This window comes from Nycticebus coucang, chromosome 3 (genome assembly GCF_027406575.1).
Source record: "Nycticebus coucang isolate mNycCou1 chromosome 3, mNycCou1.pri, whole genome shotgun sequence".
Classification (NCBI taxonomy): Eukaryota; Metazoa; Chordata; class Mammalia; order Primates; family Lorisidae; genus Nycticebus; species Nycticebus coucang.
In genome coordinates this window covers 78,838,850-78,853,003 of record NC_069782.1, presented here as the reverse complement: position 1 = coordinate 78,853,003, position 14,154 = coordinate 78,838,850, and the positions used below count along the sequence as shown (strand labels likewise).

Sequence of the window (14,154 nt, the reverse complement as noted above, 5' to 3'; positions counted from 1 at the left end):
CTGAAAGCTCAGCAGTTTTGTTTCCCAGTTGATCCTAACTCCTGTATCAGGGCTTAGTACCTAAGGGTACAGCCAGCACTGAATGGGAGACACCATTAGAGTTCTCATATGAACATGGAATGTGACATCACCCTGGAAACACCATACACCTGATCCTGGAGCACAACACAAACCCACAAGATGGCCCATGTGCTCAAATGAGAACACTAAGGTTCAGATAGGGGAAAGGAGTTGCCCAAAGTCAAGCAGCTCATACGTGACACTCCCCTAGTCCATTGGAATCCGCAGGCCACATTCCAAGTCAGTACTTCTCAAACTTTATGTGCATCCAAATGGTCCGCATTCTTTGTAAAAAAAAAAAAAAAAAAAGCAGATTCCTATTTCATTGGACTGGGGTGAGGCCTGAGATTTTCCATCCATAGCAAGCTCCCAAGTAACATGCATGCTTCAGGTCTCTGAATGTGAAGGGCGAAAACCACACTGTAGTGGATTGTTCCTTTTGTAACCAAAGATGAAGTAATGTGTAGAGATCAACAGCAACTGCAACTTCCTAAATGCTCAAAGCCAAGTCCCTCTGGCACTCAAGTTCATGCTCTGGTTAATTATAAAAGGCCATAGGGCAGGCACTGGGCCCCGCGAGCCACGGGGTCAAATCTTAGCCCTGCCACCAAGCAGCTGACATGTTATTAAACTTCTCCAAGGGTCAGTTTGCACCTCCCAATACCACTGATGCCTGCCCCGGGGCTGCTGGACAATTGTAGTTTGAGAAAACAATATATTATGAACATAGATGAGATCATTCATGAAAGCACCTAGCATAATGCCACGAAACTATAATAATAACAATAGTAAACAGCTCTGTAGCACTTCCTAAATGCTCAATAAATATTAACTAATCTTACGTGGTACGTGGCCACCTTTCAACCAATAGCCTCTTTCTTAATTATATCCATAATACATGTTCACTGTTGAAAGTGTAGCAAATACTGAAAAATATAAAACAGAGGAAACAAACTTGTACGTGTGCCTAACTCAAAAGTAACAAGTAATTTTTTGGTGTATTTCATTTCTGTATTCTATCTTGCTTACTTTATAACCTGTTAATATTAACCAAATTAGTATCATGTGTCCGTACCTGTGCACATGGTCATTTAAATTTAAATATAAATTAATGAAAATTTAATAATATTAAAAGTTTAATTCCTCAGTTCTTCTTGTCACCTTTCAAGTGCTCAAAGGTACGTGCTACTACATAAGTCCCACATTCTGTAGACACTTCTATCATCGAAGAAAGTGCCATGAGATGGTGCCAGATAACTTGCTTTTCCTCGCTTAGAACCGTATCATGCACAGTTCACACATTATCATTCCCCATAAACTGATTTTACGGTCTAAATTGCATAGATGTGCTGTGGTTTATTTAACCATTCTTTTATTTTTGGATACGTAGATGGCTTCCAAAAGTTTCCTATTATAAACACTGCCCTAGTGAACAGAGACATTAAACTTTTGTGTATTTCTCTGCTGATTACTTCAGAACACATTTCTGAGTAAAAGTAAAAGTGAAATTAATACCTAAGAGGACATGAACTTTTTAAAAAGACTTTTCCTATATATACCCAATTGCACTAACAAAAGGTCATATCTATTTACCTGCCCAATGTTATTTATTTTAGCACTTGCCAATCTGAGAAAATAAAATTGTATTTCATCTGTACTGTCATTTCTACAGTTAATGAGTGAGATTTGCAACTTTTTAGAGGTTTCTGAATCAATGGTATTAGTATCTACTTATGTAAATAGTTTTATAAAAGAACAAACGTGCCAACGTGTATGTTGAGAATACAGCATCTACTCACCAGTTAAAACTTGGGAAGAAGGCCCAGAGCCCATCTGAGCATTAAACCCATGCTGGGCAGAGCAGAGGCCCAGTAGATATTTACAGGTCTTGGCTGAATTGGTGACAAATGTGTGCTTTTTCCCGGTGACACTGCTTGTGATGGTGAACTTTTTTTGCTGAGGGAAGCAAACACAGACTTTAATGCATTGATCGTCCTTACCCATCTGTGGAACCACCACTGTACAGAGAGTAATAAAACACTTAGTCCCTCAGTTCACTGTCAATGTCCCAGGTATCCAAAGTGGCAGGCGTTGTCTGACTATGGCCCAGTATTGTTCTTAGATTAGAGAAAATCCCTCTTTTTATTTTTTCCTTCATTCATAAACCCAGTGTTTATCAGGCAATTGCTATTTGCCAAAGAATGTGTCTGGTGAAAAGAATATGAAATAAGTGAGGTGCATCAGCCTCCGCAAGGAGGGAACAAAACCCTCAGTTTGCATTAAGAAAAGGCCACAAAGTATTCCTATTGCTTTTTTGTTTTACTTGAGACGGAGTCTCACGTTGTCACTCTGGGTAGAGGGCCGTGACATCACAGCTTATAGCAACCTCAAACTCTTGAGCTTAAGTGATTCTCTTGCCTCAGCCTCCCAAGTAGCTAGGACTATAGGCGCCCACCATAATACCCAGCTATTTTTTAGAGGTGAGGTCTCCCTCTGGCTCAGGCTGGTCTCAAACTCTGTGAGCTCAGCCAATCCACCTGCCTCAGCCTCCCATGGTGCTAGGATTACAGGCACGAGCCATTGTGCCTTGCTACCGATTGCTTTTATTATAGAAATTCTAGGAAGGTGTATTACATAGACAAACATCTTAGCTGATAGGGTATAGATAAGATAAAAGTATTTGTGTGTGTCCACATATTTCTGGCTATTACACCCAGGTTCTGTTCTGAGTGCTTTATGAGTATAAACTTATTTTGTCTTCATGGCTACTGCGGGTGGTTCTAGCCTTATCCTTAGTCTACAGATAAGGAAACAGAAGAACTGTCCTCATAGTGCCAGAAGAATTGAGGTCACACCACCAAGAAATGCTTCCCTACATTATACCTTCCAGGACCACATAAGGTAATAGTACTTGTCCAGCTCACTGTGCTAAACTAATGGGGATTATCTATATGGGGCTGTCTGTGTGGAACTTTGTGAAAAAGAGTCATGACTTATTGCAGTATATAATTCTCATTAGAACAATAACATACAAAGTAATTAATTATATTCTGAACTTATATTTAACTTACAAATAAAATATGTATTCTATATATTTCAGTAAGAATCTTGAGTTTGCTCCTATAAAGATAACATTGTAAAAACAGGATTTATGGGGTGGCGCCCGTAGCTCAGTGGGTAGGGCACCAGCCACATACACCCAAGCTGGCTGGTTCAAACCCGGCCCGGGCCTGCTAAACAACAATGAGAACTGCAACAAAAAAATAGCTGGGCATTGTGGCGGGCCCTTGTAGTCCCAGTTACTCGGGAGGCTGAGGCAAGAGAATCGCTTAAGCCCAAGAGCTTGAGGTTGCTATGAGCTGTGAAGCCACAGCACTCTACCGAGGGTGACAAAGGGAGACTCTGTCTCAATAAAAAATAAAACAGGACTTATGCTTGAAAGGGTTCCTGGGAACTCCTGATCCTCTGTAAGGCTGACCTCTTTTAGTGCCTGATAGCATTGCTAAGAAACTCCCTTCGCACAAGTCAGAGGTTCACAAAAGGTAGATAACTACTCACTGCTTTTCCTCTGAGAAATTATCCTTTTTCCCATTAACCTAATTTTAAAGAATTTGATCATTCTCTTAATACTCTTTACTGTATTGACAAACGTAGTGCTGAGGCTTTCCATGCTGATGTGAATGGATTCAGAATGCAATTGAACCGTGCTATATCTCATATTGCTTTAAACAATGTATTTTCTCAATCATTCATAGATGCTGTTTTACTGGGCTGAATAATTCAAATTGATTGTTTTATCCACATTTTTCCAAAGTTGAATATTTTCTTGAAATCCATACACTTTGTCAGTACACACTGATATGCTTTTTATACGGTCCTGATGATTTTATATTAAGTTTATTCAGATATTAAACTTTTTTTAACTTAATAGCTATTCTTTAGCAAATCTGAAAAGAGAATCATTTACACAGACACACACACACACACTCAAACCCCACACTTTCTTTTATCTTACAACTCTCAACAAAGCTGCCCTTGGGCTGTTAGTGCTCTGAGGTACTGAAGAGCACTTATTCCACTATACAGGAGTGGAATACCAATCCCATGTCTTGACATAAAGCTGGAAATAGTCTTCGCTGTCTGGATTTTATTTCCTTTTATCACCATTTCGATAACATCATTTAATGGGAAATTCGTATCCACAGGCAAACTTTCACACAGGCAACTGCTCTGTGAGTAAGATGATGTATAACTCCATTCTCAGGGTTTCCAACACAGAAACCTTTCCTTACACGTACCGCACGGTTGCAGGAGGAACACAGAAGGTGCTTCTTTAATGCCGTGTTTGTTTCAAAGCATCGGTGTATACCATACTTCCTCTCCAGCAATGTTATTGTTGTTGCTGTTCGGCTGCCTGTTTGTTCTGCAGATGATAACACAGTATTCTCCCAGGAAGAACCAGAAGGTGAGGAAGCTAGAGCCTCAGAGCCCTCACTCACGGGTGCCCTCGCCTGGGAGGGGCCTTAACGTGTGTTCACATGTGCTCATGAAACATGGAAAGTAAGGTGCTTTCACCATCATCAGTTAAGACCCCTGACTCTTCTTTCCGCTTCTTCCCACACCAGGGGTGCTGGGTGGTGTGGGAGCAGATCCCTTTGTCAGGGCCCAGGACTGGCCAGGTCTCAGGCCTGGCTTAACTAGGTTTCGGACGTAGACCGCTAAGCTACTTTGCTCAGGAACGATTTCTCTTAGGTGCCTGAGGGCTATCTACTGCAGGAGAGAGTCTTAGAGAGAGTAAAGCAGTCTTAGAATAGATAGATCTTAGCCTTTAGCAGAGCTTGGTAATCTCCAGGAGAGAGACGCCATGCTGGCGTTCTGCAAGCAGGAGAGGAGATAAGAGTCAGAGTAAGCGGGTCCGTGATGCTCCCGACTGCCTGCTCCTCCAGCCTAATATAAGGCTGATCGCCTGCCTTTCCACACCACAAGTGTAGAGACTGCCAATTCACCACTGCTCTCATCTTGTGAGCTCTTATGCTTGTTAGGAGAGCTAAATCCCTCTCCATGCCTTTTTCACCAAGGTGTTCCATTAGTGAGCTATACAAGTGTTTCTTATAACTTTCACATCTCCTAGCCACAGGCTATACGGGTTGCTACATCCCTTTAAGGAGAAGTCGAGATGGGGGCACTGTTTAGATTTATTCCCATTTACTTTTGTGTTTGCAGTCTCTTCTGCAATAGTTACTTCGTCACCAGCCATCCCAAACTACCTCTTCCTTTGGGCCACCTCACTCAAAGTCTCAGCACAAAGGTTCAGGGCCAGGCCCTAAGATACCCAGCACCTGAAGGAAGTTTAAAATGTACAGAGCCAGTAGCCAGTCTCCAGGAAATATTTACAATCATCAAAAATGAAAAACTACCATTTAGTTCTCAAAAACATCTAATTAGGTGAAATTCTGTGCTATCATGGTGTACTATTTAATTGCATATATTGTGTTATCAATATACTACATGGTATTTTTCTTTTTTTAATGGGAATCACATGAAATAGAACTTGAATTTCCTGAATTTGTAGCAAAAAAAAACCTCTGTAGTAGCACAGCAAAGAGCAAGCATATCTCTGTGCAAAGCTGCATGTTTTATGCACCGTATCAATCCTATCAATAAAAAACCAAATTATATTTCCATTCTCTCTGAAGAAAATGATATTACAAAAGTGTCATCATATAGAAAAATAATCAAAGAGTAAGCCACCAATGGTTTGAAAGGAAAGAAAGCATTATAGACTTTGTCAGGGAGTTAATAAAAATATTATTTTCTGGCTTTTGTGATATTGGTGGCATTTGTTCAGCTTTTAAAAAATTCATAAGTTTCTGTGATGTCTTGTCTTATTCAAGATAAATATTCTTTTCATATGGTAGTTTGTAACTTCGTAGTCTATTTCTTTTTTTTTATTTTTTGTAGAGACAGAGTTTCGCTTTATGGCCCTTGGAGGATTCTACATAGCCTATATCTGCTTCTCTTTCTATGTATTTGTCTTCAGAGATTTAACTGGTGGTAATAACCAGGAATAGTCACTGACATGGATAGGTTCATTGTTCTAGAAGGAACACTTTTGTGATCCAAATATGCATTGATACCAACACATCTAGAATCATCTCTGGAAATGGCATCTTTCTCTAATTCCTTTGCTACTTCCCTGCAGGCTGGCAAGATGAATGATCCATGTGTGTCTGAACCATTTCGGCTTCAGCTATTAATATGCAGAATTAAAACCAATTTCCTGAGCTAATTCTCATCTTGCTCATAGTTCCCAATTTTGTGCTTGCAGAAGCATAAAGAATTTAAGTCATTTTCTGCATAAGATGCTTAGTTTGTGGCAAGCAGCTGGCGACATTACTCCATGTGATGACTTTTTAACAAAAATAAGTCATTCATGCCACAGAAGAGGATGACCACCGGGGAATGGAAATCCTAATTAAGTAGTTTACTTAAAGGTACTAAGTTTATCTTGTGAACCTGATGACTTCCCAGCTTTAATCAAGAAGTTAATCAATTCATTTAATCAAGAAATTCCCTTAGCAGTGGGGAAAATAAATGTCTGTGAAAATTAAACCAATTTATATATAAAGTACTTACTTAAGGAGACTATTGAATTTTATGGCTTTAAAAAATTTTTTCAAATTTTTTTTCTAGGTTATCTGCATTTTTACAAGTGTTTTAAAACAAATGACTTTGAAAATGTTGAACAATTAGACATGTAGTAAACAAAATGAGAAGTAATGTGATGGTAATGAATTAATTAAATTAACTTCTTTGAATAATCTTCAAATTGAATTTACCTCTCTCCTGTTTACATGGATGGAGCTGGAACATATTCTTCTTAGCAAAGTATCTCAAGAATGGAAGAAAAAGTATCCAATGTACTCAGCCCTACTATGAAACCAATTTATAGCTTTCATATGAAAGCTATAACTCAATTATAGCCCAAGAATATGGGGAAAGGGGAGAGGGAAGGGAGGGAAGGGGGGAGGGAAGGAGGGTATTCAGTGGGACCACACCTATGGTGCATCTTACAAAGGTACATGAGAAATTTACTAAATGTAGAAATTAATGTCTTAACACAATAATTAAGAAAATGTCGTGAAGGCTATGTTAACCAGTTTGATGAAAATATTTCAAATTGTATATAAAACCAGCACATTGTACCCCATGATCACACGGATGTACACAGCTATGATTTAATAAAAAATTAATAATAATAATTCAAGTAGTTAAAATTCTAAAAATTTCCCAAATATAAATATTGCTTTCTAATGTGTCGTGGGATTCAAGTAAAAATAAATAAATATTGTTGTCATTTAAGTTTGGTCAAAATTACTTGGGAAAAATCAGTTTCTTGATAATATAAAGATCCCTTAAATAGACTCAATTAAATTATACTCAATTATTATTTGTAGATGTAAGCTTTTTTCTAAAGACAAACAATAATTTATTATAAAATTCTATCAAGAATTACATTTTGACAATGCATTAACTTCAAAAGCCAAGATGACAGAAATGAAAAAAATATTCAGAAGATAAATAAAAGCAATTATGTTCTATGTAGGAAATTCTAACCTCAGATAATAATAGAAACAGTGATTTAGTTAGGAAAATGTTAAAACCATAAAGAAAATTAAGTAGGAAAAAAATACAATTTTTCCACGGGCCACAGATGAACTTCGTGCTTTATAATAAATCATCACTGAAGTAATACAAATACTGACCAAGAAGACTCACAAGACAGTGCATCAAAATCTTTGGTGGTTTTGTCTTTAACTGGAACATATTCTTCTTAGTAAATTATGTCAAGAACGGAAGAAAAAGTATCCAATGTACTCAGCCCTACTATGAAACTAATTTATGGCTTTCATATGAAAGCTATAACCCAATTATAACCTAAGAATATGGAGAAGAGGAGAGGGAGGGGAGGGAGGGGGGAGGATGGGCAGAGGGAGGGTGATTGGTGGGATTACACCTGCGGTGCATCTTACAAGGGTACATGTGAAACTTAGTAAATGTAGAATATAAATGTCTTAACACAATAACGAAGAAAATGCCAGGAAGACTATGTTAACCAGTGTGATGAAAACGTGTCAAACTGTTTATAAAACCAGTGTATGGTGCCCCATGATCGCATTAATGTACACAGCTATGATTTAATAATAAAATAAAATAAAAAAGACTCACAAGACAGGCAGGGGCAGTCAGTTACCAGGTCACCCGTGCCAAATTGAATATAGCTAAATTCAAGAAGCACAAATATGTATGCAAATAGTGTTTATATATGATTTCAAATGGTGTATGTTTAATGGAGTTTTTTATAAAAAGGCTTTATGCTAGGCATGGTGGCTCACACCTATAATCCTAGCACTTGGAGAGGCAGAGGCAGGAGGATCACTTGAGACTAGGAGTTGAAGACCAGCCTGAGCCACACAGCAAGACTACATCTCTACAAAAGATAAGAAAATTAGCTGGGAGTGCTGGCATATGTCTGTAGTCCCAGCAACTTGGAAGGCTGAGATAAGAGTGTCACTGAAGCCAGGAATTCAAGGTTACAGTTAACTATGATGATGCCACTGCACTCCAGCTTGGGTGACAGAGCAAGACCCTGTCTCAAAAAAAAAAATCTTTTAAACTTTCAAAGGCTAACAAAAGTTTGCAATCCTCAGTGGCCCATAGCACACCAGGAGCCTCAGGACACTGTGTGCAAAGGTGAAATTAAAACACAAGGAAATGTTTCAAAACCTTCCAACCTATGCTTCTACACTCCTTCTCCCCCATCTCCCACCTCCAACCCTGCTCCCAGTGTTGATGGATTCTTCAGATAAATGAAGAGAACATTACCCAGAAGGAAAATGTAGCCCTTTAGTCCCACAGGGGTATGTGGGGCCCAGGTAAGGGATGGGAGAGAAGACAGAGTCTACTGGGGGTCTCCCAAAATCCCCTAGTGGAACTACTTCCAAATACCCCACAATAACTCGGAATGCAGGTTAACAGATGCACGGGCTGTGAGCCTGGTCACAGGAGGAAATCATATGGTCTATTGCTCCTTTAAGTAGTACCAGATCAAAGGAAAATGAAGCACAGGTTATTTATCAACTGAGCTACACTCACATAAGTCGAAATCTTCCTGGTTTCTCTCCACTGGAACCATAACGTTGCAATCCTGCTACTGTTTTTCACTTCATATACTATGACACCCTTGGCACAGATTCCCAACGCCAGCTCCCCTTCTGGCCTCTTCTTCTCCGAGAATACTCGGTGAACCAGCACACCATATTCTGGGAGCTGCTGGGAGACCTGGAGCAAGAAAAAGGCCAATTTAGAAGAGATAGGTACAGCGGTTTATAAAAATAGGCCTCAAACAATTCCATGAAAAATGCACTGATAGATGTTCTGGAAAAAAAAAAAAAAGAAGAAGAAGAAGAAGAAAAAGTAGGACTGTCAAATAAGTTTAAGAAACAACAAGCTAAACAAGTTTTCTTACAACCATACAGAATTTCTCTGCACCTCTGATATGATAGCACCTTTCTATTTTTTCTTACCCAAAGGAATACTTCCTTATAGAACTCCTAAAACAACACTTAGAAGACACTTATGAAAATAATATAGTAGAATAATACTATTCTGAATAAGTGTTTTGCAATTCAGACTTGTCTGGGACATCTCACGATTTCTTTTCCCAGTTGTGTCAGCCACAGTATACATTCATATTATCTGGTCCAAATCCTTCATGTTACAGATGGAAAATCTGAGGGTCAAGGACAGAAAGTGACCATCCACATCAATAGTGTTGTTGTTAAATTAACAGGAGGCATGAACACCATGCAGAGAAAATGGCCATTCTCTTTGGCCTTTCTTACCTTTCAGCAATGCCTCGATGGGGTTCCCATAGCCCAAGGTCTTGCATCAATTTACCAGGTTAATAGACTAAAGTTTGCCATAGGCCATGGGTCAGTCTGAGCTGGAAACTACATTAAACCAACCAAATTCTTAAGAGACCAGAGTATAAAACAAACACCAAAGGTTTTTATGTCTGAATGGCAGTCCCATCTCTATCCTGGGCTCTCCCATCTTCATCTTCACCAGGAAGGCTCCCGTCCTCCCCAGAAGGTTGATGCATCTGGACCCACAGCAGGGATCTTGCTGCAGGCCTTCGGAAACCTCTGAGAAGGGTTTCATTGGTGAGATCTGGTATACCATTTCTACCCACCTCCCCCAGCAGCATCATGTCACATCCTTCCACCCCCAGGCAGGGTCACTGAAAAAGGACAAATTATGGCTTTTGAGAGCTCCTCTTTCCAGCTCTTTGCTCATCCCTCTCCTGCTGCCAAATAGCCTCTACAGACAGGTTATGCTCTCTGCAGACTCCACAGCTCCTCCCACAGTCCTGATTAAGTTTCTGAGCCCCAAATTCTGGGTCTTCCAATGGCTTTGCTCTGGCTCACACTGTGATTCTTTGTTGTCCTGTGGGTCATCACAAAAACTGTGGTCTCCTCACTGGCAGGAAAGTGGCTGGGATATCACTCTAAGATTAAATAAAGGCCCCACTGCCTCCACTCCAGCTCATAAATCCTACCCGTCTTCAGGCCATTTCCAAGGGCCTTGCTTCCAGAAGCCTCTCCTTGCCCTCAGGGTCATGGAGGCCCCCCTTCCTCCTCTAGCTCATGACCCTTGCTTGAGGATTGCTAATTGCATTCCCTTGAAGATCAGCACCACTGCTCTCAGCACCACTGCTCTCAAGGTCTGCAAGGACTTACCCTCAAGAACTCCAGCTCAGCATCCTTTCCCCAGAGCACAGAACTGAGCCGGTGCATCTCCGAGACTTCCACCTGTACCCGCAGAGCGGTCATTCTCTCAATCAGACTTGCTGGGATGTAATCTTCTACTTGAAAGTACGCCTGACTCTCCACCTGCTGGAAACAAGATGCAGAGGGAAAGGGGGCATAAACAAGACACCGTCTGTGTTCTCTGAGCAGAACAAAACCATGTCAACAGTCACAATCCAATGAGGGTGCCAGGCAAGGATGCTTCTTCAAGGTGCCCACCTGGGATTTCATTTTCTGCTACCTTAGAAGTGGGGCCAAACCCTGTGGCGTGAATAGAAGACAGAAGCCCCCTCTGTGTACTAGGTGGTCTGCAGAACATGTTGGGCTCACAGTAATGCTATGAGGGTGGCAATATTTTTGTTATAGCCAAGATGAGCCAAAAGAGAAATCATTCAACAGGGCTAAGGTCACACCACTTGTAAATGACAGAAACAGGATTTTTTCACCCAAAGCTCTCACTCATTCCATGATGCCACACAGCATTTCCCAAAGATACAGCAAAACTGTGGCCCTAAAACTTTGTTTCTTTTTATTCATTTAGCATTTCTGTACACATATACTCTGAGCATATGGTCCCCCTTATGAGCAGGGCCTTAGCATCTCTGTGCAAGGAGGTGTTCAGAAAGCAGCCTCCTGAACAAGGGGAGACCTGACAGCCCATTCTACCCCAGGCCTAAAACTTCATCGAGTCTGCTCTTTGGGGGACTGAGGCTATGGCCCCCTGGGAGAAGACAGCAAATTGGGACATTCACTGCCTGCTGGTGGATTCCCTGAACACAGAGTCTGGAGCAGAGAGAATTATGCAGAAGTTCATGGGGAAGCAATCTTGAGATCTACCATAAGGAATGAGAAAGTTAGGACCAGGCAGAAGAAGCAGCTGATCCTGCCTGTGTGTTTCCAAATCAACCTCGCCTGGTCTCATTGGCCCCCTGCCAGCCTAACCCTGCCCAAGACATTTTCCCCCTGCTGAGAGCAATTACCCATGAGGAAAGCAGATGGGAACTGGGAAAATCTGGCCTTCTCAGGCATAGGCATAAACAAGTTGGACCAACAAGGGGATCTGAAGGGAGCAGCATAGTGTCCACTAAATCCCACACTCCTGGTGTGGTACAGACTTGTCTCCAGGTGGCTATGGCCTCAGAATCCTCCAGCTTGGTTGGTGCTGGCCCTATGTTGGTTCTGAGCTCAGAGGCAAAAAGCAAAAGAAATTTCTCAGCAATCTAGTATACCAAAAAAAGCATTTAGAATGCTACTAAAATGGCTAAAATTGAGAACACTGACAAACCAAATGCTGATGAAGATGTGAGGCAACCCGAACTCTCACTGTTGAAGAGAATGCAAAACGGTACAGCCATTCTAAAAGACAGTTAGGCAGCTGCCTAACAAAACTCAACGTATGCGCACCATACAAGCCAGCAATCGTGCTCCTTGGCATTTACCCAGAGGAGATGAAAACTCCTGTCCACACAAAAACCTGCACGTAGATGTTCACAGAGGGCTTATTTATCATTACCGAAACTTGGAAGGGAAGGGTGAACTTCAGTAGGTGAATGGATGAACTGGGGGACATCCAGACTATGGCATATTATTCAGCACTGGAAAGAAATGAGCTGCCCTGCTATGAAAAGAAATGGAGGGGCAGGGCCCGTAGCTCAGTGGGTAGGGCGCTGGCCATGTACACCAAGGCTGAGGGGTTGGAACCTGGCCTGGGCCTGCTAAGACAACAATGACAACTGTAACAACAGCAACAACAAAAATAGCCGGGCATTGTGGTGGGCATCTGTAGTGCCAGCTACTTGAGAGGCTGAGGCAAGAGAATCGCTTAAGCCCAAGAGTTTGAGGTTGCTGTGAGCTGTGACACCAATTAGGAATCCTAATTACATATTGCTAAGTCAGAGAACTCAGTCTGAAAAGGCTATTTGCTATATGATTCCAACTATATAGCATTCTGGAAAAAGCTAAATTTACTGACAGTAAAAAGGTCAGGGGTTTGTAGGGAGGTACGGATGAATAGGTGGAGCACAGAAGATTTTTAGGGCTGTGAAATCTGTGAAAGTCTGTTATACAAATTGGGTCATTATTGTCTTAACCAAATGAGAGTTGAGAGGCCAGGGGGAAATGCTCTCGGGACACACAGCATCTGCTCAAAGATTTAAGGTTTTCCACAAACCCACTGCTAAAATGGCCTGCTGTAAACCTAAGACCAGTTTTACTTAGAAATTACTAATGTGACTTGCTGTGACTCTTAAGACTGGTGCCTCCTGTCAGTGTCACTCACCAGAGCTTAGCAGCTCCCCAAAGCTTCTCTAGAACTGGTAAGTTTTCTTTCAAACAATATGTAACATGTTTCTCTCTTATAAAAACTCCAACCTTGCCTGTGTCCTTCCAGCATAATGAAGACCACTCGGTCTGTGTGTGTGCCCTGAAATGCAATTCTTGCTTCCCAGATGAAATGTTTTAAATTTAGAGATTTATCTTTGTATTTTATTTGGCTTTGAAAATACTATAATGGTGGATTCAGATCTTTAAATATTGGTCAAAATCTATACCAAAGTACAATACCAGGAATGAATCCCGGGGTAAGCTATGGACTCTGAATGATAATGATATGTCAGCGTAGGCTCATGGATTGTGACATACATCCTGGTGTGGGGTTTTTGTGGGAGCCCCTGAAGAATTTTTTACAGATGAGGCTGTGCATGTGTAGGGACAGGGGCATATGGGAAGTCTATGCATTTGTCACTCAATTTTGCTGTGAACCTAAAACTGCTCTGAAAACTGAAGTCTATCAGAACATTAAAACATGAGTAAGTATTTCAGATCTTTGACCAGCATCTCATTACTAACACTATATCCAGGAGAAAAAGTCAATATGGAACTAAAAAGTCTTCAGACAAAAGTAACATGTTTTGCCAGGTAAAATGCACTCCCATGTAGAAGACGCACCCATGTTTTTGGCCCAAATTTTCAGGAAAATGCTCCTTGAGAAAGTGGCCAGCTCTCAGCCAGGAGAGACACATCTGGGGCAGGCTAATTCTCCCCAGGTAAATGTGCAGATTACCCCGGCCTCCCACAGCCACCAGCTCTGTGAAGGCCGCCCCTTCCTCCTCCCAAGAGCCCTTCCCTCCCCACCACTTTAAGGACCATGGCCGAGAAGGCATGTGCATAGCTAGCAGAATGGGAGCTTCTGGGGCCGCTCACCCCACAGGCAGCCAGGAGAGTC

General features: G+C 41.3%; 1 protein-coding gene across 1 annotated transcript in view; it reads right to left on the bottom strand.

Moving 5' to 3' along the window:
- FRMPD2 (FERM and PDZ domain containing 2) overlaps positions 1–14,154 on the bottom strand; it is a 113,505-nt gene that overhangs the window by 35,907 nt on the left and 63,444 nt on the right. The window contains exons 13-15 of the mRNA XM_053586027.1: positions 10,863–11,018; positions 9,217–9,402; positions 1,860–2,016 (exon numbers count right to left, since the gene is read on the bottom strand). Of these exons, the coding sequence (XP_053442002.1) occupies positions 1,860–2,016; positions 9,217–9,402; positions 10,863–11,018 (499 nt within the window). The remainder of the gene's footprint in view (positions 1–1,859; positions 2,017–9,216; positions 9,403–10,862; positions 11,019–14,154) is intronic.